Source organism: Coloeus monedula, assembly GCF_965178545.1.
Source record: "Coloeus monedula genome assembly, chromosome: 3".
NCBI classification, from domain to species: domain Eukaryota; kingdom Metazoa; phylum Chordata; class Aves; order Passeriformes; family Corvidae; genus Coloeus; species Coloeus monedula.
Genome location: NC_138783.1, coordinates 22069642 through 22091372, shown reverse-complemented (window position 1 = coordinate 22091372; position 21731 = coordinate 22069642). Strand labels below are relative to the sequence as shown.

Below are 21731 nucleotides of genomic sequence, written 5' to 3'. Positions count from 1 at the left end.
GTAGATTATCTAACATGCTTAACTGATGCTTGAAGTTCTCTATGTGAAAGCTTATCCTTGATGACTTGGAAATCTGTGATCTCTTGCTAACATGTTTGGGAGGGCTACTGGTCAGTTTGGTGATCTATTACTTGGATAGGTACACATTTGGTCAAGGACCCAAACATTCTCTTGTATTGAAAAGCTAGTGGCTATCCCATTTTCATAGATGTCTTTTTTTGGAAAGCTATTCTGAAAACTATTAACAACTGACTTTGAAAAGGCATCAGCTCCTGCTGTTTTGCAGCTACTAGAGAAGATGAAAATGTTCAGAATGGAAAACATCCACAAAAAAACTCAGAAATGTATATATTGATCAAAAGTCAGACATCTGCTTGGTGGAAATTAAAATTCAGAGTAAGAAAATAACAATTCTGCTTTCTGAAAACCTGTGCCAGTTACTAAAAATATTTTAATGAACCATTACACCCTCAGATACATCGGATGTGCACGGGCTGGACTGCAATCCCGGGTCACTAGAAGTTCAAAAAGCCTGGCACACAGCAGGACCTGGGAAAGCCAGAGAGTTTTGTCTAACCCTTATGGAAGATGTAAGACGGGAAAGAGGTAGCTAAACAGGGATCTATAAAATGAAGTGTTAGGAAAAGGAATTAAGAGCAAGAACTAGAAAACTGTGCATGGAATACGATGCAAGTTGGATGCAGAGAGAATACCGACAAGTCAGTCTGAGAACTACAATAAAGGCGGGTAAGAGATCTCTGGCAGCGTGGTACATGGCATGTATTAACTACCCTAGTATTGACCAAGCCTCTTAGACCAGTTGGCTCTCCCAAGCAAGGCCCCACATTGTCTTGACTAGAACCCAAGTTATCTCAATTTGACATCCCAGAGATTTGCAGACTTGCTGTAGTAAAAAAGCAAGTTACTGCTGTGCAGATAGTAATCACTGAGACTTTAGATTCTCTGTGGCTTCTGTAACACCTTGGACCCCACAACCTGTTAGAAAATGACCCCTGCTTCAGAGCAACCAAATATAGGTTGAATCCCACAGCCCTGGGAGAACCCTCTGCAAAACCCACATTGCTCTGTTGCAACAGGGCTGGCTCTTTGTCCCTGACTGCTGGCTTGTGACAGCTCTTCACTGAGATATGCAGCCCTTCCTGAGCAAGGCATGTATTTGGAACACAACTCAATAGGCCACCATCGCGATGAATTTACAGTGTACACCTGAACCGAACCAGATTTAACAAAAGTGGGGCTACCCTCATCTTTCTCTCCAGGCCTATGGCTCTGCCTTTCTTTGCACTGGCTCTAGGACTTGTCTGACCCTGTGCAGAGCTAATCCAGCTCATTAACCCAAAATAAAACTATTGACTTTCCTAGCAAATTAATGCGTTGCTGAAGGGACAAAAAACCCCCAAGGACTCAAATGGATGCAGGACCTTCCTTTTCAACAGCAAAAAGAACAGATCACCTCAAGCTGAACTGATTTACCCATGGGGGACTCTACCCATGGGCTAATTTACACCTGTACTTTGCCAATTGCACAAAATGGAGTTCTTATTACAAAATTACAGTCTCAGTTTTGTACAGACACATTCCACAGCTTCTTCATTAAGAAACTCGGTCTCAGAGCATGCATAAAAGATCTCATTTTTATGGTAAATATTTCCATCCTGTACTTGTGAAGAGAAAGAAAAATGATAATGTATTAATATTACATGAGGATGATGAATTATCTTTCTATCCATTGACACCTCTGTAGGATGAGAATGGCACTGCTGTTTTTCAATCAGCAGTCTCTATGGCACCTGAGTATCCAAAGATCTTTAAAGAGTAGAAGACTTCCAGCCTTCTTATGTTAATTTTTAACAGCTCTCTTTACAGCTAATATTCAACGAGCCAAAGGAAAGCTCATGTTATTCCAAGAATCAAGCAGAATGACCAAGGTAATAACAGACTTGGCATCCTTGTTAATCCTAGACAAAACAGTGATGTTATGTGAATTAAAGCAGTCCTGCTATGTGTGATTCAATCAATAACGAGTTAAAGGTAGGAATGTAATGAAAGGAAGTCCACATGGCTTTATGGAAACAAGACTTGACAAGCAGGCCTGACTTCAATTTTTGATGAGATTACAGGTTTGTTTGATCAAGGTAACCACATGGATATGATAGACTTGGACCTTCCTAATGAATCTGATTTAGTACTGCTTGACATTTTGATTAAAACATTAGCATTATATAGCCTTAATAAAACACATTAAATAGATTAAGATCTGGCTAATTGATAGAGTTCAGCAAGCTGTTCCAACCAGATATTCAGCACCGACTGGGGATATTTTTAGTGGAGCTCTGCAGGCAGGAACACTATGCTTGCTGCCATTCGATGTTCTGGAATTACACAGAAACATGGGTAATATTGGCAAATGTCCCACCGTGTAATGAGGAATGGGTAGCTGTGGAAAGTCACAGTTTTGCCTGCATTGGCATAAATGTGTTTCTGGTATTTGATTACATCCTTTTCCTTCCTTTCTCTACAGGCACCGAAGTTCTTTGCCAGGGTGTAGTTGCAAGGCTGTGGTCTAGTCAGCTGCTGGTGGGCATACAGTGAGTTCTCTCAAGGGTCATTGCTTTTAACTACTAACACATGGATTATCAAAAGGACTCACATGAATCACTTCAAAAGTGTCAACTGTGAAACCATCACTTATTGCACACTTCTGCACACATGTTTTTTAAACTACCAAAAATATAACCTGAGATTAAAATATGTTTGCCGCTTTGAAAAGTCAGGAAATTCTAGTCCATGTGCTGAAACAGGATTGGCTATTTAAAAAAAAAGAAAGTCAGAGAACTGACCAGAACATTAATGATCAGTCATACACAAAACATATACCATTTCTAATACTATCACTTTCTGGTCAGCTGATCTAAGCACATCTTTCCTGATTCTTCATTTTCTTGGTCAAGTCTTGAATCAGACTGAGAGAATACTGAATTAATATTACTCTCCTTTGCCAGGTTTGACTCTGACCAATCTTTTTATATTACTGCACATAATCACAAGCTTACTTAAGCAAAAACCAAAATGAGAGTTCATAAGAATTTTGATGGTGTGGAATGTTAAAGATCCTCTTTCTCAGCAAAATCTTTCTAGCAAACTGTTATCCTTTTAATGTTTGGCTTCTGTTTGACCTTGCAGAACAAGATGACTACTAAATGTAAAAGATACTATACAGAAAAACCACTGATGCATATACACTCTCATTACTATCTAATATACATTTAGATACATATTTCCCACAAGGCATTGTCATGTCTTATTTAATTTGGTTTATGTGTTAATTTAACATCTAAAATCTTTCCACATTTTCCTAATTTTACCAACTTTTTATTAAAACTGTTGGTGGCAATCTCAGAAGTATCCAATGAAATATCAATACCATCTAAAACAGTATAAGCCAGCAAGAGAATGCCTCATGTATACTGCTTGTTTCTCCACTGAAAAAAAAAGCAACGTTTTTTTTACTCTGTCAAAACCAAATGTTCCTTTCTTTTTTTTGTTGTTACACAACAAAACTTCTCAGCAGTCTGGTCACTGAATGGGGCTCCTTTCTGTGCCTGCCGTAACTATTCCTGAGTTTGCCTATGGCCTACAGTGAGTGCCCTGTCACCCTCTGCACCATCCCACAACTCTCATTTCCATCATTGTCTCTCGGCTTCTGGATTTGTGTCCAGCTTAAAACTTTCAAAAGGGACGTACATGCCTTATGTGCACCAGTAGTGAGCCAAAGTTTTTTTCTCAGTTGGTGTTTTTAAACAGGGCCGATAATGTTTTATTGGTCAGCTTGGTTTGGTTTGGGTTTTTTTCCCACAAGTCAGTTTTCCTAACAGCACACTGGCAGTGTGAGGATCCTTTGCTTGCCCTTTTGGATACCCTGAGGTAGTATCTAATCATCAAGACCCAGCTCTCCATAGTGATTCTCTGGAAGAGAAGTGTTGTTGGTATTCAAAAAATGTCTGCACCTTATTCCACCTCCAAAGTTATCATTCATTCTTCTAATTTTCATCCTTCTTGTTCTTGACTTTAAATAAGCTGTCTTATCTCTGTCCTCCCTAGAACTGTAAAACTACTGTTATCAGATTTTCTTCCTCTAGTACCCCCTGACTCCCAGACAGACTTTTTGCAAGTCTGTCTGTGACATTTTCTTCATCCTAATTATTTCATTTTTAACCTTATCTTTCCCTTTCCTATTTACAATTCATGTTGTTATCTTTCTTTCAGGTTTTGTTAGCCTTTTTTTTTTTTTTAACTTGCATTGCCTCTGTTGAACGTAATATCAGTAGGACATGACATTCTTCAAATAGCTTCAACTGGGTTTTGACTTTCCCTTATTCTCCAAAACTCTCTACTAATATCTTTACAGATTTGCTTACTCAGTTCCATGCCCTTTTTCATTTCTGTCTCCTTGCCATAGTCCTCATATATTTTGTTTCCCATACAAAGTTATGTTCCCTTTTTTCCTGGCTAGGGAAACCTATCAACCTTTCCAGTTTCATCAGCAATGTATCCTTTATTTTTCATGAGGGCATTAAGTGAAGCTAGAGTTATTCTTTGAACTTTACTGCAATCTTCTTATCATTCAGATGGGGAGTACCTGTGAACAAATGGATGAGCTAAAGTGAAGAAAAATAAAGTATGGATCTCCGTGTAAGAAGCTGAAATAAAGAGTATTATCTTGCTTCACAGAAATATAAGTTTCATGAAAAACAAATTAGGTATTACAGTGGGTATCGGAACTACACTAAGCATCCCTGAAACATCTGAAAAATGAGGTGACCAGTGTGCACTCACTGGTCACCTCAAGTGTGAGGAATGTGCAACACTTTGGTGAGGTGTTACGTATTAATTCTTATACAGGAGAGGAGAGGTGTTATGTGTTTATTCCCGTACAGAAGAAATTCCTCACACCATTTTATTCAGTTCTCGGCTTCCAACCACGTTGACAGCGCTGTGCCGTGAGTCACTTTTAATCGCTGCCTCATTTGTTCCCGACCTGAATAACCCTTTCATAGAGGCCTGTGTGCAGTGTAACACCTCGTGCGCCGGATCGCGCTTCGGAGGCCAGAGAGCTATCCCACGCAACTTGCACGGCTTCGGAGCGAGCCTCGGGAAGGGCAGCCCTGGGTCCTTTGTATTCCTCCCGGGAAGGGAAAAGGGATTTGTCCCCAGGGAGGCGATGTCAATGCGCGGGCTGAGCACCGACCCGCACAGACCCCTCCGTGCCATGGCCAAAACCGGGAGCTCCTCACTCAGCACCCCTCTCTGCCACCGCCGAGACCGTCATCTCCCGTGACATCTTTACAGAATCACAGAATATCCTGGGTTGGAAGCGACCCACAAGGCTCATCCAGTCCATCTCCTGCCCTGCACAGGAGCATCCCCAAGAGTCACATCATGTGCCCGAGAGCATTGTCCAAACGCTCTCGAACTCTGTCAGGCTTGGTGCTGTGACTGCTTCCCTGGGGAGCCTGTTCCAGTGCGTAAACACCCGCAGGGTGAAAGAACCTTTTGCTAATAACCAACCCAGACGTCCCTTGACAAAACTTCATACCGAATTTTGGGGCGGTTCGACCCCCCGCACGCCGCTGAGGCTGCGAAACCAACTTTCAGTCCTCCCGACGGCCACAAACCCAGCTCCCCGCCAGCCCCGCTCCCCCGGGGGCTGCTCCCCCTCAGCAGCGCCGGGGCCGCCGCCGCTCTCGCCGCAGTGGGGCGGGGGCTGCCCTGGCCCCGCCCATCCCGCCGGGCTGGGGGCGGGGCGTCGCGGAGTTGAGCTCCTATTGGTGGCAGCGCGTGCCCATCGTCGCAGCGCCCCAATCAGGAGCCGCGGATCGCGGCGGCTGTCAGACATCGCTTGTTCCCTACCTGAAGCCGAGCGCCCGCCGGGACGCCGCGCGCAGTCCCCGCCCCCTCTCCCCTCTCCGCCAGTCACGTCCACCGGACTTGACCACAGTAACCAATAGGAACCCGCAGGTGCCTGTCAATCACTAACGTTTCCCCGCCTTTCCCGCTCCCCGCCCACCGCGGAGCCGGGAGCGAGAGGCGGGGTGTAGGGTGCAGGCACCGGCTGTGCGCTGGTGCGGCAGGCGGGGCCTGGCGGACGGGGGAGGGAGGCAGGGACAGAGAGGAGGAGGAGGAAGGGGGAGGAGGAGGAGCTGCGGCTGACGCCGGCGGAGGTTTCAGTACCTCGGAGAACGGCTGCGAGCGCGCCGGGCGGGCAGGAGCCGACGCCAGCGCCGCTCCCCGCTCACCTGCCCCGCTCCGCTCCTCACCCGCCCCTCCTCTCCCCGCCCCGGCTACCCCCGGCGCCGAACGGAGCCCGGTCCCGCCGGAGCGGCCCCGGGGGGAGAGCACGGCAGCGGCTCAGGCTCGGTGATCGGGACGGGCGGTGGGTCCGTCAGCGCAGGGACGGGACGGGTGGTCAGCCCGGGACGGGCGGACTGACTTAGGGGGTCGCTCGTTGCCGTCGCTCTTCACGGAGCGGCGGCCGGGGCGGCGAGGAAAGCGAGGGGGCTCTCAGCCCGCATCTCGCACCCCGCCGTGGAGCCCGAGGGGAGAGAGAGAGGAGCACCGAGTGCGGCAGCGGCTGCCGGCATTTGCTGGGGTGGGCAGGGAACCAGAAACAGGAGTCGCGCCAGCGGCTGGGAACGGGGAATCCGCTCCTCGGAAACGTCGGGGGCAGAGATACCCCTGGCTCAAAGGGGTTTGGAGGGGAAGGGGAAATTGAATGTAGACGAATTCTGATAGTTTTGCTGAAATAATCAAGTGTCGAAGGCAGATCTTAGGCAGATAAGGTAGAGGGATGGATCCCACTGTTTTGGATGCCGGCTTGAATTTTTTATTTACTTTTCTGTTTTGACCACTGCTAAATGTGGATTTTGTGAGCGAACCCGATGGCGGTTGTTCCATTGTTCCTTGTTTGAACGTAAATCTTAGTCCTGCTGCTTGTGGATTATTTATTTATTTATTTATTTATTTTTGGAAAGGACCTTTCCAGGTAGCTTTTGCGTCTGACAAAATGAAGCCTTTGTATTTTTCAATCAATTATACCTAATATTGACGTTCTGTTTGGTACAAGAGACTTAAAGTGCTGCCTCACTCAAGAGGACCATTAAAGACTTTCTCGGTCGCTACATGTAGCTGAATGTGTTACGACACATCCTTTCTCCCCCCCCAAATCTTCCGAAAGATTTTTCCAAAATGAAGAAATTTAATTTTCGCAAAGTTTTGGATGGTTTAACTGCCTCATCCCCTGTTGGAAGCAGTGGCGGTGGCAGTGGAAGTGGGGCTGGTGGTGGCTCCGTGCACCCAGGAGGGACTGCGGGAGCTGCAGGGACACCCAGAGAGGAGATCCAGGAGACGCTCACTTCAGATTATTTTCAGATCTGTAAGGTAAAGGCTGTATTTTTATTTTCTATGGAAATAATAAAAGCTACTTTGGATTTGGGGGTGTGTGGGGGGGTAGTAATATGATATCAATAAGCGTTTTAGGTGACAGCTGCAGTGGTTGTATAAGGACTTTGGAATGAAAAGACAGAGATCCACTGGATGCTTTTTTCTTCCTGCTGCAGAGTTGGGGTGGTCAGTAAATTTGTATAAATCTTGATTTCAGCACTCAGGGCCGAATTCCAAGTTCACACTTGGACCCCAAAGTGCTGACAGGATTGTGGACAGGAAAGCAAATCAATTGGTGCTAGTCCCGATAACATTTACAAGTCATTAGAAATTGAAAATTGTACACATCTACTTCCCCTCCTCGCTCTTCTCATCCTCCCTGCCTTTCCTTCTCTATTTTAAGAAAAAGGTACAAGCTAGAAATAAAAGACAGTGCAGCGGTTACTGGACCTAGGATTTAAATTATTTGTGAGGAGCTGGATGTAGATTCAGGGTGGCTGTTTACCATTAGTACTGAAGTTTATGATTGCACGATAGCAAACTTAGTGGGACAGCATAAATACCAAAAGTTGCCAAATCTGTTTGGCATTGGTTTTGATGTGTTGGTCAGTTCCTTAAGTGGGAATTTTCTATGAGTAGAAAGCATAAGCTATCCTTGTATGTATTTTGGTTTTTATCTGTTTTCTGCAACAAAGCTTTTAGTGGTGGTCTTAAATATTTGCACCTGTAAAATAGTACAAACTGTTTGGTACTTCTGACCGACTCTGGAATATGAAAATCATACTTTTGTAATGGAGACAAAACACAAAAGGAGATTATGATCCTCTGCTATTGCCTGTCACTTCTATGTGAATTCTGGTGGTTTTACTAGAAGTTTTGTTTGCTTATTTGTTTTGATTAGAAGCTTCAAAACCAGAATTTTTAATTAGTGCAATTTGCATTACTAGTAGTAAATGGATCCCACCTATTAAGTATACTTTGCTTTTATTAATGAGATACAAATTGATCTGAAATTTAGATTACAGCCAACTCCTGCACGTCATCATTTCTTTTCATGTTTTGGGAAGAAGAAAGAAATATAAACAACCAAGACAAGCCTATAAGGCATTTCGTGTGCAGATCTGGTCCTTGTGAAACAGCTTTCCTGATCTCAGATATCACGTTTCTAATTTTGTTTGGCTTTCAGCTACAGCTAGTGTCAAAACTCTTCCAAGAGTTCAAGGGGAGAAGGATGAGCCCCTATGGCTTAAAGACTCAGAGACCTTTAGATAGGTTCTACAAAATTCTATTTTTTTTTTTTTATAGTTTTTGCCATCCTGAACCACAACAGGTTCCAGCCTTTTGACTCAAATTATTCTGTAGTTTAATAGTGTCAGTGATGAGTGCATTAGAATCATACCTGCTTCCCAGGCGTGGATTTGACTACTTTTGCTTATGTACACGGTAATTTAGCATTTTGTGAAACTCCAGGTGTTCAGTACAGTGATTTCACATTTTTGTCACTTCAGGAAAAAGATAATACAAACAATCAAGGTACATTAAAATATCATTAAAAGGTCTGACATTCAAAGATTTCTAAGTAAGGCTAAAACTCAACATGGTTCTGCATGTTTAAATCATGTGATAGGGATGAAGATCTGTATTTAGTGAGACATAGTCTTATTTTGTATGGCCTATTTTTGAAAATGAGCAACGTAAGATGAAATGAAATTATTTTTTTCCTAATCTCCATTATTTCCCTTGTTTGCTTTGATGCTACTTGAAGACAGTGTTATGTTCTGATAGATCAGCTTGAAATATGTGTGAAGGAATATGTCATTTGAAGAAGATTTCAGTAGCCAATACTTGTCTGTCTTAGCTCTCAGGTTAAAATGTTCTCAACAAAGTAAATATTTGTATTGGAAACCTTTTGGTTGCTTGCAGCAGCACTTGCTTATGAATGCATGTTACTGCAGAAGTCTGTTGTACACAAAATACCGGCTTCCTTTTTTCAAGATGCAAAGGTATGCCGAAAGCAAACTTCCAAAACACTCGGTGGTCATGTGCTCCTGACACTCTGCAGTGTTTATCCACGGGCTCCACTTCATCGGCTCTCGAGCGCTTGAGGAGCACCACGAGCATGTTTGAAGGAAGCCCCAGAAGCTGTGAGGGCCCAGTCCTGCGTCCTGCACTATTGCAAGGGAGCCGAAGGCAGTGGGGCCTGATGCAGGCTCAGCTTCACCCTGCCTGCTCCAGGGGGCCAGAGCCCAGCCAGAATTTGTACCTCAGTCAGCCTGAACTAAACTAAAAATGCACCGACATGCACATAACCCGAATTCTGTCCTCCGCAAGCTTTTGTTGAGCAAGGACTTCTGGTATTTGAACTGGCTATTTTCATGTTCAGTTACATAAGTTCTATGGGCTGCATATTTAAGGATCCATGATCTGTGATCCTGCTGCACACAGAACTGAGTAAAGCTAATGGCAGTTTTGGTTTGTTATCTGCAGCATCAAGGCGTCTGGGCTAACAGCCTAAGTGGCACCTCAGACTGGTTTTCTTTTCTTTGCTGAATATAAAAGTCCTCATTTAGAAGTGAAACATAAAAGCTGACTCATACTTAAGAATTAAAGGGCCTTTCCCTGCAATTTTTATGTAAATAAATTGCCTTTCTGAAGTTTGTGGGAGGTCTGCTTGACGGAAAACACAGATCCAATCCTCCAGCAGGACGCTGTTTTTGAATGGTAACACACCTGCTTTCATTTGTAACACACCTGAAAGCCAGCTCTCCATTTTGTGGCATTTTTAGGATGCTTTTTACCACAATGTCCTTTTGAGATACTGATTAGAGTTTAACAGAAGTAAACTGAATATTTTACACTGAGATGTTCTCAATGAGTTACTTTTGACATTTATATTTAAAACATTAATGTGATCTTCTGTACTGAAAGAATGAAATATTCTTGAAACTGTTACTTATGGAGTAGCTACGTCCTGTTTTAAGCATGATAAATTTATATGTTGGTAGCTGTAATAATGAATCAGTGGCACCATTTTCAAAGTACTCAAGCAATGTGAAATTTTTGTCATAGCTATTTTGTAACAACAGGAAGCTGAGGTACAGTTTAGGCTGTATCTAGGGGCTGCTCTTGGGATTTGGGTCTCCAAGTGGAAATCATGAAAATATTGATTATAGTTCACATTAGTTGAACTGAATGTGTGAGATAGCAGCATCATCCTAAAACTAGGCATGATCCAGTAGAATAAGCTAATGAAGTCTATGTTAATTTTAATTGGGATAGACCTAATTTCCTTGGGTTTGCTTCTTTGTATTTTCCCTCTGTATACATGTTGTTTTTTCCCTCTGGCAAGGATTTTTAGACTCACCTGTGTTTGTCCAGAGCATCTAGAAACTAAAACACAGCACTGGGGAGAGATCTGCTATTAATAGAGGAAGTGAGAAGATGACAGTTAGGATGTTTTAAATCATTTGAGTAGAACTTTGAGCAGAGGGAAGTTAAAAGGAGAAAACAGTGATTTTATTACTTTTTCAGAAGGTTGCTTGTTAGGGGATGACGCAGTTGGAAAAAATGAATAAGAATGAAGATGTAAATTTTTTTTGTATGTGAAGTACTTGTTCCTTGTGAAAATAAGTCTCCCGAGTAGAACTACTCAAGGTTTTCTTGAAGCACAATCATAGGGTGAATTTGTAGAGCATGACGTTAATAACTTTGAAATCAAGACCTCAGTTAAGAGCACAGTAACAGTGGCACTTTACCAGGTATATAATTAATCTACTCTAACATGTTTTCTTTTGCTGTGGGCAGCACCTGGATACCCACGAAAAGTTCCAAGAACTGACAATTTAGTCTTCTTCTCAAAGAATTACTCCCCAAATGGTTATGGACTGCCTTTAAACCCCAAAGCATGAGACTTCTGTTCTTCTCCAAACTGGTCTTCAGTGTTGTTACTGGGTAGTCTTACAGCCCAATAACCATCCTTTAAATCTTGCTGTTTTGTTTATATTGATAGTATAGTCATAGTTTTAGTATGTACATTACCCAGTCTTTGTGCAAAACCCATGGAGGCCAGAACAGTTTTAGGCTTTTGTTAAAACCAGTATGGAATCCCATAGCCAACTGCAATTGTGCCTTCCTAATCCTGCTTACATTTTGCAAAAACAGGCCTTCAAGATACAGTCAATCAGTAGCCAGTTTAAATACCTTAATTACCTGGATTTCCTATCAGGTGGTCTTAAATTTTAATTCCCAGAGTTTATAGATGGTAATACCTTATTTTGTCAACCTATGAAGATAAACATTTAATGCTTCTGACAGCAGTCAAGTAGGTACTTTAACTGCAAATGCAACATGACACTACAGTTCAGTGATAATAGAGAGAATATGAATTTTGGAATGGCAATTTAAGCACAATGCTGCAGGAGCACATTTTTGGTTATGAAGAATTAAAAAACAAAAGAAAATCTTTGTTACAAGCTATCCACAGTGTTTTAGTCAGTTTGAGCTGCTGGGTTAATCTGTTTTATTTCCTTACTATGGTCATACAGGGAACAAAAAAGTAAAATGCATGCAAAGTGCTGCATTTCAGTGAAAACCCACTTTAAAATTGGTATGAACGTTTATTTGTAAGTTCTCGGAGTTCATTTGGTAATTAAATGGTAAATAAGGTAATGTTGGGAAGGATTCTTTCCTATATACCAGAGTTTGGATCTAAAGTTAGATGCAAAACCCTATTCTGTTTAAAACTACAGAGTCACAAATGACACTTCTAAATTAGATTATAGTAATTTCATGGAAGTTGTGATGAGCATAATGTATTTTTCTTTTCTAAGTGTTTGTATTAATTAGAAATAGGACTCACCCCTAGGAAAGAGCATAGCACATTAAAAGCTTCTTTTGAAAGATTTTTGAAGATTTTAAGGTACCTGTAGTCATATAACTGGATTAACTTGTTTGGGGTTTTTGTGCAAATATCTATCTTTTTGCATTATTAATCTCAAATGAAGTAATGCACACCCTTCATGGCCAACACGTGCAATTGCATCTTCAAAATTATTTCAAGACTTTTAAGGTTGCTGAACTCAAAAGCACTCAAAATTTCCACATTTCTTAAATAACTTTGTTTGCACAGACAACTTTTAATTACATGATCCCATATTTCTTCGATAGGTTTAATTTAGCAGAACAAATAGTGTTTGCTCATAGGAAAGTACTTCAATATTTCTTTGCATACTTAAAACTCAGAGCATCCCTGAATATTAAGTTCCCCATGGACTTTTCTAACAGAAGTGCTCACCACTGTAGTTCTGAAAGCTTTATAAACATTAATGAATTGACCTTCATAATATTTCTATGAGGTGGAAATTATTATTATTCCTGCAGTATAGAGGCCACAGTAAATCCAAAATGCCAGAATGTTCAGTGTCCACTGTTTTGAGTTTCCTGCTTGACCTGCTTTGCATCTGTTTTTCTTCTAGCATATTTAACTTATCCCATGTCTTCCCATTGTGTCTTCCATTGTTTTCACATTCTGTTGCACATATTCTGCACAGTTGCAGAGTGATCTTTAGGTTGGTTGTTCATACTGTCAGTTTACATGTCCAACTTCCTTAGATAGCCAGAATGGCTCTGAATTTCCTCTGTCTCAAATGACTACAGATGGATTTCTGGCTTTGCTGTACTATGGCAGAAAAAGATAATTTAATTAATCCCTACAAGAGAAGAACAAATTCATGCTGCATAGATTATTTAATGTATTTTTTAATTGTTTCGCTTTCTATGGTTGACCTTGTATTTTTAATGATATAAGGATAATAGAATAACCTGAGTTGGAAGGGACCCTTGAGGATCACTGAGTTCAACTCTTGACTTCACAAAGGGAAACCTAAAGGCTAAACTATTTTCTCTAATTTTGTGTGCCGTTTCAAGTGGGGGATTTTTTTTGTTTTTTGTTTTTTGTTTTTTGTTTTTTTTAATCCATGGGATCACAGATGTTGGAAGATCATCTAGTCCCAACCCCACTACCATGGGCACAGGCACTTTCCACTAGACCAGGCTGCTGAAAGCACCATCCAATCTGTCCTTGAACACTTTCAAGAATGGGGCATCGACAGCTTCTCTGGGCAGCCTGTTCCAGTGCCTCACCACCCTCTCAGTAAAGAATTTTTTTCCAATATCTAATCTAAATCTATTCTCATTTGCTTTGAAGCCATTCCTCCTTGTCCTATCACTACAGGCCCTGGTAAGAAGTCCCTCTCCAGCTTTATTTTAGCCCCCTTTAGGTACTGGAAGGTGCTATAAGGTATCCCTGGAGCCTCCTCTTCTCCAGGCTGAACAACTCCAACTGCTAGTGAGAACTGGACACACTGGCTATATTATACCTCAGATATTTAATGTGGGTGGGTCACCAGATATTTAATGAGAAAGTTTCTCACCATTGCACTGGGAAAAGCAATTTTTAATCTCTTCTAGGAGGATGGAGGAAATTCAGCCTGGTTGGCTCTGAGTGTTCTGACTGAGGAGCTGTCACATAAAAAGTTGGTTGCATGAGCAAATATACCCCCAATTTATTTTTGAAAGAAAAATACTTACACTTAATTTCTTAAAGAAATTACCAAGAAATTACTTAGAGGTTCATGGATAAAAATACGAAGATTTTTTTCCAAATAGAAATGCATATTCTGTGTAAAACATGCAGCTGTCCTCAGTGGAGCTGGACTAAATCCAAGACAGACCCCATTCTCACTTAGTTTAGATGAATATCCATTCATATCTGATTTCTGGTTTGAGACATCTGATACTCTCTGGTGTATGATTTATGCCCAAATCACTTTTGGAAGTCTGTGTGAAAGTACTGTGAAAAGTTAGTATATTCACTTTATAAACAGAGAAAAGGAAGCAGTAGAGCATGAACTAATATACCTTCCTAAACTATATGAATATAGTAGTCTGTTGGCTGTTCTAAGAAAAAATGCTTATAAAAGTAGCTTATGGGGTATGTTAATTTGTCACAATGTGTGTTAGAATCATTATGGGGAATACTAGGGGACTGTAGGATTAGAAGTGTAAGTAATGTGTGTCTGGAGAGAGGAGAGAAAGCAATATTAGGTACAGATGGCTGGTAAGTATGCTCAAATGTAATAAGATGTTATCTTTGTGAAGTGCTGTGTCCATTCCTAACAGATCACCAGCAAAGACTATGAATAATAAAAAGTACTAGAGACAATCTGTCACCTGTAGCTAGGGTCAAAGTCTGAGGAGGTGCACTCTTTATGGTTCCTTTGAAGTTAAGTTGTATGTGGTGCTGAAAAAAACCCAACCTCAATATTCAAGGCTTTGAGTTGATTAATGCATGTACTCAGATGGAGCCTTACTGAATTCTGTGGTATATATGTAGATGCATGTGTATATGGTTGCATGTGTTTTTGCAGATTTTGAATCCAATAAATTAAAAATAATTGCTTCTGTTTTATCTAAAATCTGTTATGTAAGAATGCCGTGAGGTCAGACACTCAGGAATCAGGTCCCTTATTCAGCTAGTATCCAGTTATGTCTGTATGTGAGGCAATCTTGTCTTTATTGCATCTTTTTATTTTCTTGAAGTGTTTGCTTACATTTTGTTCCTGTCCTCCATCACATTTGTTTTGAACAGTACACAGCATATTGGGAGGATGGATGCTATTCTCTGTGTGCTCTTCCTGTGAGAAGATCTCTGTGTTATCCACTGGACATCACAAAAATAATAAATAATAATAAATTAATGAATGCTCATCTCTGCTTCGTTCATCCTGTTCCATCTATTGTATCCCTTAAGGGAGGAGATGTGCTCTCAGTTACAGCTGTCCACCATCACTTGTGTTACAGATACATTCCATTGTAGCTGTGGATAGAACTTAATTTTACTGAGTCCAGAGATCTCTACTTTATTCATTGTTTGTCCCTACATATATTTTTAAATGCTCCCTGAATGAGGCAAAGGCAGGAAAAGTGGCCTGTGGTTGTGTAAACAGAAATCTGATTCTTATGATCCTTGGCTGTACTGTCTTCATTTTTGTCTGTGAGCTGTGTCCTTGGTAGCTTCATGGGCAATGCAGAGTGGGATAGTGATGGGCAAGATGTGCTGGATTTCACTGCTCTGAGAGGGTAAAACCCTGCCACAAAATACCTCACTTTCATTTGGAATATATCTTCACCCTCTGTGAGATGAGATGCTGGCCATTATTTTCAGATTAAATTCTCAATTCAACATCAGAAAAAAAATCTTCAAATTGCATACAGCATGTGTAAAGGAAGAAAGTAGGAGAAGCTCAATTATGACTTAGTATTAAATAGTAAACAACATTGTAAATGCTAGTAATGAAATCTGGTAATAGCATTTGTATACAAGAATACCAAATTACAGTGCAAAACAGATTTTCATGGGAATAAACCAGTAATACAGATTATCTCTGTATCAAAGTAGAATTTTAACACTGTGTTTCTGTAGCTTCCTCTCCTGCCATTCCCCTCCCCAAACCCCCCACCCTTCAAGAACTTTATCACAGCAGCAAAATTTTTAAAATCCTCAAATAGGGATGATTTTTTAAAAAAATTGAAATATTCTGAAAGCAGCAACAGAAGCATTTGCTTCAGACCGGAAACCACAATCAGCCATAACAGAACAGAACATAATAAGCCTAAAGTAGCAAAGTTTCAGAAATCCAAAAATGGGAAGTCATGCAAAATTAATTAGCGTTATTGCTATGTTGGTCTGATATAAACTTAATAAAAACGGTTTTGTTTTTGTTTAATTTCTCATTAAAGTTATGAAATTATCTCATTCTCTGCATCCACAGTCATAGTGAAGACAAAATATTTTCCTTTCAGGTATATGAGATAAGTTGAATGATTTTTCAATTCTTGTAAGTACCCCTAAAGCAGATCTCCTTCAGGCAGATGATATTCTGAACCAGCCTGTCTCAAGTTCTAGAGTAATACAGTTAAACGATGCAACAACAAAATCAATGGAATTGCTGTCTGAATTACTTTGATTATAAAGATTCTCCATTTGGACTGAAGTCTTGCTTAAGAAGGTAGGCCAAAACGAACTTTGCAATCAGTAGTTTAGGGTTGGGGTTTTTGTATAATTTTACATTAAAGCCAAGGGCAGATAGAGTTTTATGAACGTCCAAGGCATTTCTCCATAGGCTGACGCCCTATTTCTTCTTGCCAGTTTAAATGGCAATAGTGGGAAGTACATTATGGCATACTTACTGTACAATGGATGCAATTTCTTCATTGTGGTCTCAATTTTTCTTCCCTTTTTCTATATTTGCCTGGGTTTTGTTGGGTTTTTTGGTTTGGTTGTTTGTTTTTAAACTTGCTAGAGTTCTTTTAGAAAGAATAGGAAGGGAAGAGGTGAGAGAATTTTGCATACATTGTTCTGCCTTGGACTTGGGATTTCTCCAAAGGGCATAATGCCTCCCTTAGGATGGTTATATCCATGTATTACCCTGTAACTTATTATGCTGTAACTCAGTGCTGTGGTAGATGTAGCAGGATGGTGTAGTTGCCAAGCAGTTGATTTGCCACAGCTACACTGATCTAAATAGATAAAGAAAGTGATATTAAAATTCAGCTACTTTAGCTTTGGGCAGGAGGGGTAGGACTAGATAGTCCACAGAGTTCCCTTCCAACCTCACCTGAACTGGGAATAATGAAGCTCATGGATCAACGTAATTTCATTTATTTGTGGATTTTCCTGTCTAAATTATATTAATTTTGTATTTTTGATACATTACAGTGTATTTCAAAGAACAAGCCTGAAGAGAATGCTTTTTGAAATTCAGAAGGCCTTACTTTTCCCCTGTGGTTTACTTAGCTTGGCCGTTTGTATCTATATGAACCCCATCTAAATACAACCATCCTTATTTAATAGTCTTTAACATCTAGCTTGCAGAAGTGAAAATGACAGTGGAAAAACACATCCTGGAAGTATCTGCAGAGACCTTTGTCACGGAAAAAAAATTCGTATGTTCATTGTACAAAAATGTATAATATAGAAGTCAGTTAATTTCAAGTACTGTAAAATCTCTCTTATTTTTCATATAATTATCAGTGTATGATATTTGTGAAACTAAACTTTTAAAATTCAGGCTGTATTTGAAGTCTGCTTTATGTCTAGGACAGCTATTTTTTCAAAATTCTACCATAGCTAATTAAGTGACCTTTTGTGACAAAGTAAGTTCTGTAATTTAAAAACTAAAAAACAAACCAAATTTGCCTACTGCTAGAAGTATTACTATTCTATGCCAAAAGTTTGTGTATGGAAATATTACGAAATTTTGTTTGTTTCCTATGCATATCTTTTCTTCCTGACCCAGTATTCCTATTTCAGTAATACTTCTCTGTGCCCACATTTTCCATGTTTTCTTCTTTACTGTATTTTTCTCCACCAATACTGATCTCCTTTTACTTCCTCTCTGTTTCACTGCTACTGGCGAGGATAATAAGCTCATAAGAAATACCCTGCTGAGACAAACCCATGGTCCATATCTCCCAGCAGTCAGTCTCTGACAGTGGCAGTGGAATTGTCACTTAGGGAGGGTAATAAGTTACATCATTTTCTGCAGTCCATTCCCTTTCCAATCTCCCGTCATCCACCATCACTGGATTTGACATGTCAGAGGGCCTATCTTTAGCTGGTCCTTTTAAAATCCATTTATCAATCATGTGAATGAATTTATCCAATGCCTTTTTGAGCCTTCTGCTGCTGTCAGCCTTCAACACCTCCTATGGCAGCAAATTTCAGAAGTTCATTACCTATTGTGTAAGAAGTTTTGTGTTTTTTGTTTTTTTCTGTTTCAAACTAATCTTTAATTTCTTTTGAATGCCTCCATGACTTTGCCAAATATGTTTAGCTTACCCACTCACTTGTTTATGTAAGTCTTAGTCATATTCCCCCACATACAGCTCACACAAGTTTTCTATAGCAGCAGAATGATGCCCTTTGTGTTATTCTTTATGCTCTTCCTCATGATGTCTAACATTACTTGGCTTTTTGGGTTGCTGTTGAACATTAAACCAAATATTTCAGAGGAATGACAACCATGCCCAAAAATGACTCTGCTGAGTTGTAAATGGTAGTTCCAAATTCAGCACTGTGCAGATGCAGTTAAGATTTTTTTTTTCTTCTAGATGTCTTATCTTACATGTGTCCATGCTGAAGCTCATTTATCAACTTCTTGCCCACTTAATGTCACTCTAATGAGGTCTTTCAGGAGCTGGTCACCAGGAGTACTGAATTTCACTATCCAAAGGAGCTTACTGTTAGCTATGAACTCAGAGATTTCAGGGTTCATTACCTTTTATAGGTTGTTAAAGACAATGAGTAAAATTGGTCCAAGTGTGGAGAACTCTACTTGTGAATTTTTTTCATGGTAAAAAAATCTGTAAAATTCTACGCTTTGTTTTCTGTTATTTAACCAGCTTTCAGTCCACAAAGAAATTTCTTCAGTCCCATGACACTTCTGTTTCTCTAATACATTGCTGTGGAATGTTATTGGAAGGCTTTTGGAAAACTTATGTATATTCATATCCCCTTTATTTACTTGCATGCTGACAGCTTCATAGAATTAGAGAAAACTAGTCAGATGTGATTTCCCATTGAAGAAACTCTGCTGACTTCTGCAACAATCTTTATCTGTGTGCTCTGTTAGTCTTTATTTTACCATCTTGTCAGGGACAGCAATCAGCCTTCCCAATCTACAGGTCCAGAGTCCCTTTTGTAAATGGCTTTTTCCAGATGACTCTTTCTAGCTTTACGCCAAGGAAAAGAACTATGTGTGGGAATCTTTATCTAAGAAAAATAAAAAAGGTAGTTTTTTAGAATATTCTGTGAACATGCTCTGAAGCCCTGGTTCCTAATACAGGTTGAGAGCAATCAATAACTTGGGTTTGAAAAGTTTTAGCTACGCTGTGATTTTTACAAAAAGTATTACTTTTAAAAAATGGAAATTTAACCAATAAAAAATTTATCTCTCCTGTATTGTTTACTTACGTTGGAAGCTTGCTGATATCTTGTTCTCTTACCATTTTTCATGAGAAGGGATCAGTCTTACCAGTCAGAGATTACAGACACAGACATCCATAAATGAGGCGTCATGGTCTGTAGAGACATAATACATGGCAGCTCATTTATATAAGCACTCATTTTTACCACTACAATCTTGGAGTACCACAGTACTAAAAATAGTATTGAAGTGGTGAAAATGCTGTAATCATTCACATTTTTTAATTTCCTACATAGCTGAGTAAGAGGCTGGAGAGGTTTCAGTCAATACTTCATCCTCTGTTTTGTAAACCACTCAATTACTTCTTCAATGACATTTTTGCATGTGGCGTGTTGGTCACAATTTGAAGGTAGACTCTATGTGCTGAGTCACAGGTTTAGACTACATAGTTAAATTTTAACAAATGTACATATTCTCAAAATTATTTACCTAAGTAAATCACTTTTGCTGTCAAATGTTAAATGAAACAGCGTATCTCTAAAATATTAGTTGAAAAGTTACAAATTTTAAGTTTATACAAATTGACAGAAACACTTTTGACTATAAAATCAATTTATTAGTTGATACACTTTAAAATTTGTTCTAGTTCTGTATTTTCTGGAGCTATTTAGAGAATGTTATAATCACTTTTATTAAAAAGGTGTCTTTGAAGTCTGAGATAAACTACCACAGAACAAAAGTTAAGAAAAACTCTTATACTGAAGAATTGCATTATGCACCATGTGAACAATTATACTGGATATTGCATATTAGTAGCAGTGCATTTTTTTTTTCCAGCTACTGAAATATATCATGGTATCTTAGACTGAAAAAGACCATTATGTTCTGTACAGGATATTAAAATGTTCATTGGTAGATTACTAGCAAGACCAAATAATCAATTTCCTCTATTAATTTAGGTAAATTGGTTGTGTAAAGATTACTTTAATGATATATACATGCAGTTCACTGCTTAAAATTATTTAAAAGAGAATTTAAAAGAGAATAACCAAGCCGAACAAAGATTTATGCTGAAATTTTATCTGCATTTGTAATTGTTCTATTTCAAATAAATTATTTTGCATATTGCACAGAAACTGTATGTCCTAGGGAGCACAGACTGCCTCTAGAGAAAGCGTGCCCAAAAAGGAGACATAAAAGGAAGCTGGATAATGTGGAGAAAAGCAGTCCTGGCTCCATCTGCTGTCTGGTTTTTTTTTCTCCCTTTTTTTTCCTTGGCAGCTTCTTTCTTGGGGTATTTGGGGTATTTAGGCTCTATATTTCTTTGAACACAGACTGATTTTTAAGTATACTTCTGCTTTTGCCTGCTGTTGAGATTAATTTTGGAAAAATACCCTAACTACTTTGTTTTGCATTTCTGAGCACCACTGATAGTTTTGTTCTATGTTGTTCCTACTGGACACAACTCAGATTAAGTAGGAAAGTACTTTTTTTTTTGGTCACCCTAGGATCAAGCTAATTTTGTGGCCTTCTCTTTCATCTGTATTAGTAAATGCTGTAAGGTAGCTCAGGCACAGTTCTAGAATTGTTACTCCTCCTTCCACACATGTTCACACAAGCTGTATCAATGCACAGCTGAAAAGTCTACTCCAAGTGCTAGCTTTTCATGTAAATTTTTCTCACTGTCCTTGGAAATAGAAGGGTTTTTGGACCAAAGCTGAGGACGAGAATCTGGGAGTTTGGAGTGTTACAGCTTTTCCATGTTCTTTTGTTGAATAGGTTTGATCTTCAGAATAATTTCTGAGGCTGCTCTGATTTGTGTCAAGCTCTCAGTTATAGAGACATTTTTTTCTGCCCTAACTGTTGTACTGTATAACTTGGCTTTCCTTCCAAAATGGTTTTGTTCTTTTAGAGTCCTAATAAAGATAAATATTTTACTTGAAAAGTATAATTTACTTGGATGTTCAATAGATTTCAACAGTTTTTAAAAATACTTTACAAATGGCAGAATTTTGCATTCACAAAAACCTCCCAACTGGAATTAGTCTAAATACTCAAATTTGGAAAATGGCTGCAAAATAGAAATAGCACTTTTGAGTCAATCCTAGAGTTAAAAAATTTTACTGAGATATGATCTTGAAAAGATGTACATCACTGTTCTTTTAAAACCTAGTTCTGTCTAAAATACTGGACCCAATAAAATTTCCAAATGGGAAGTCTGACTTTAGATTGCAGAAATACTGAAAATACAATGTAGAAGCTAAATATGTAGGCAAGAATGCA

At 39.6% G+C, this 21731-nt stretch overlaps 1 protein-coding gene across 1 annotated transcript in view; it reads left to right on the top strand.

Moving 5' to 3' along the window:
* Positions 1-6411: 6411 nt before the first annotated feature.
* STXBP5L (syntaxin binding protein 5L) overlaps positions 6412-21731 on the top strand; it is a 185536-nt gene continuing 170216 nt past the window's right edge. Inside the window, exons 1-2 of the mRNA XM_082278151.1 lie at positions 6412-6454; positions 7053-7458. Of these exons, the coding sequence (XP_082134277.1) occupies positions 7267-7458 (192 nt within the window). The 5' untranslated portion in view covers positions 6412-6454; positions 7053-7266. The remainder of the gene's footprint in view (positions 6455-7052; positions 7459-21731) is intronic.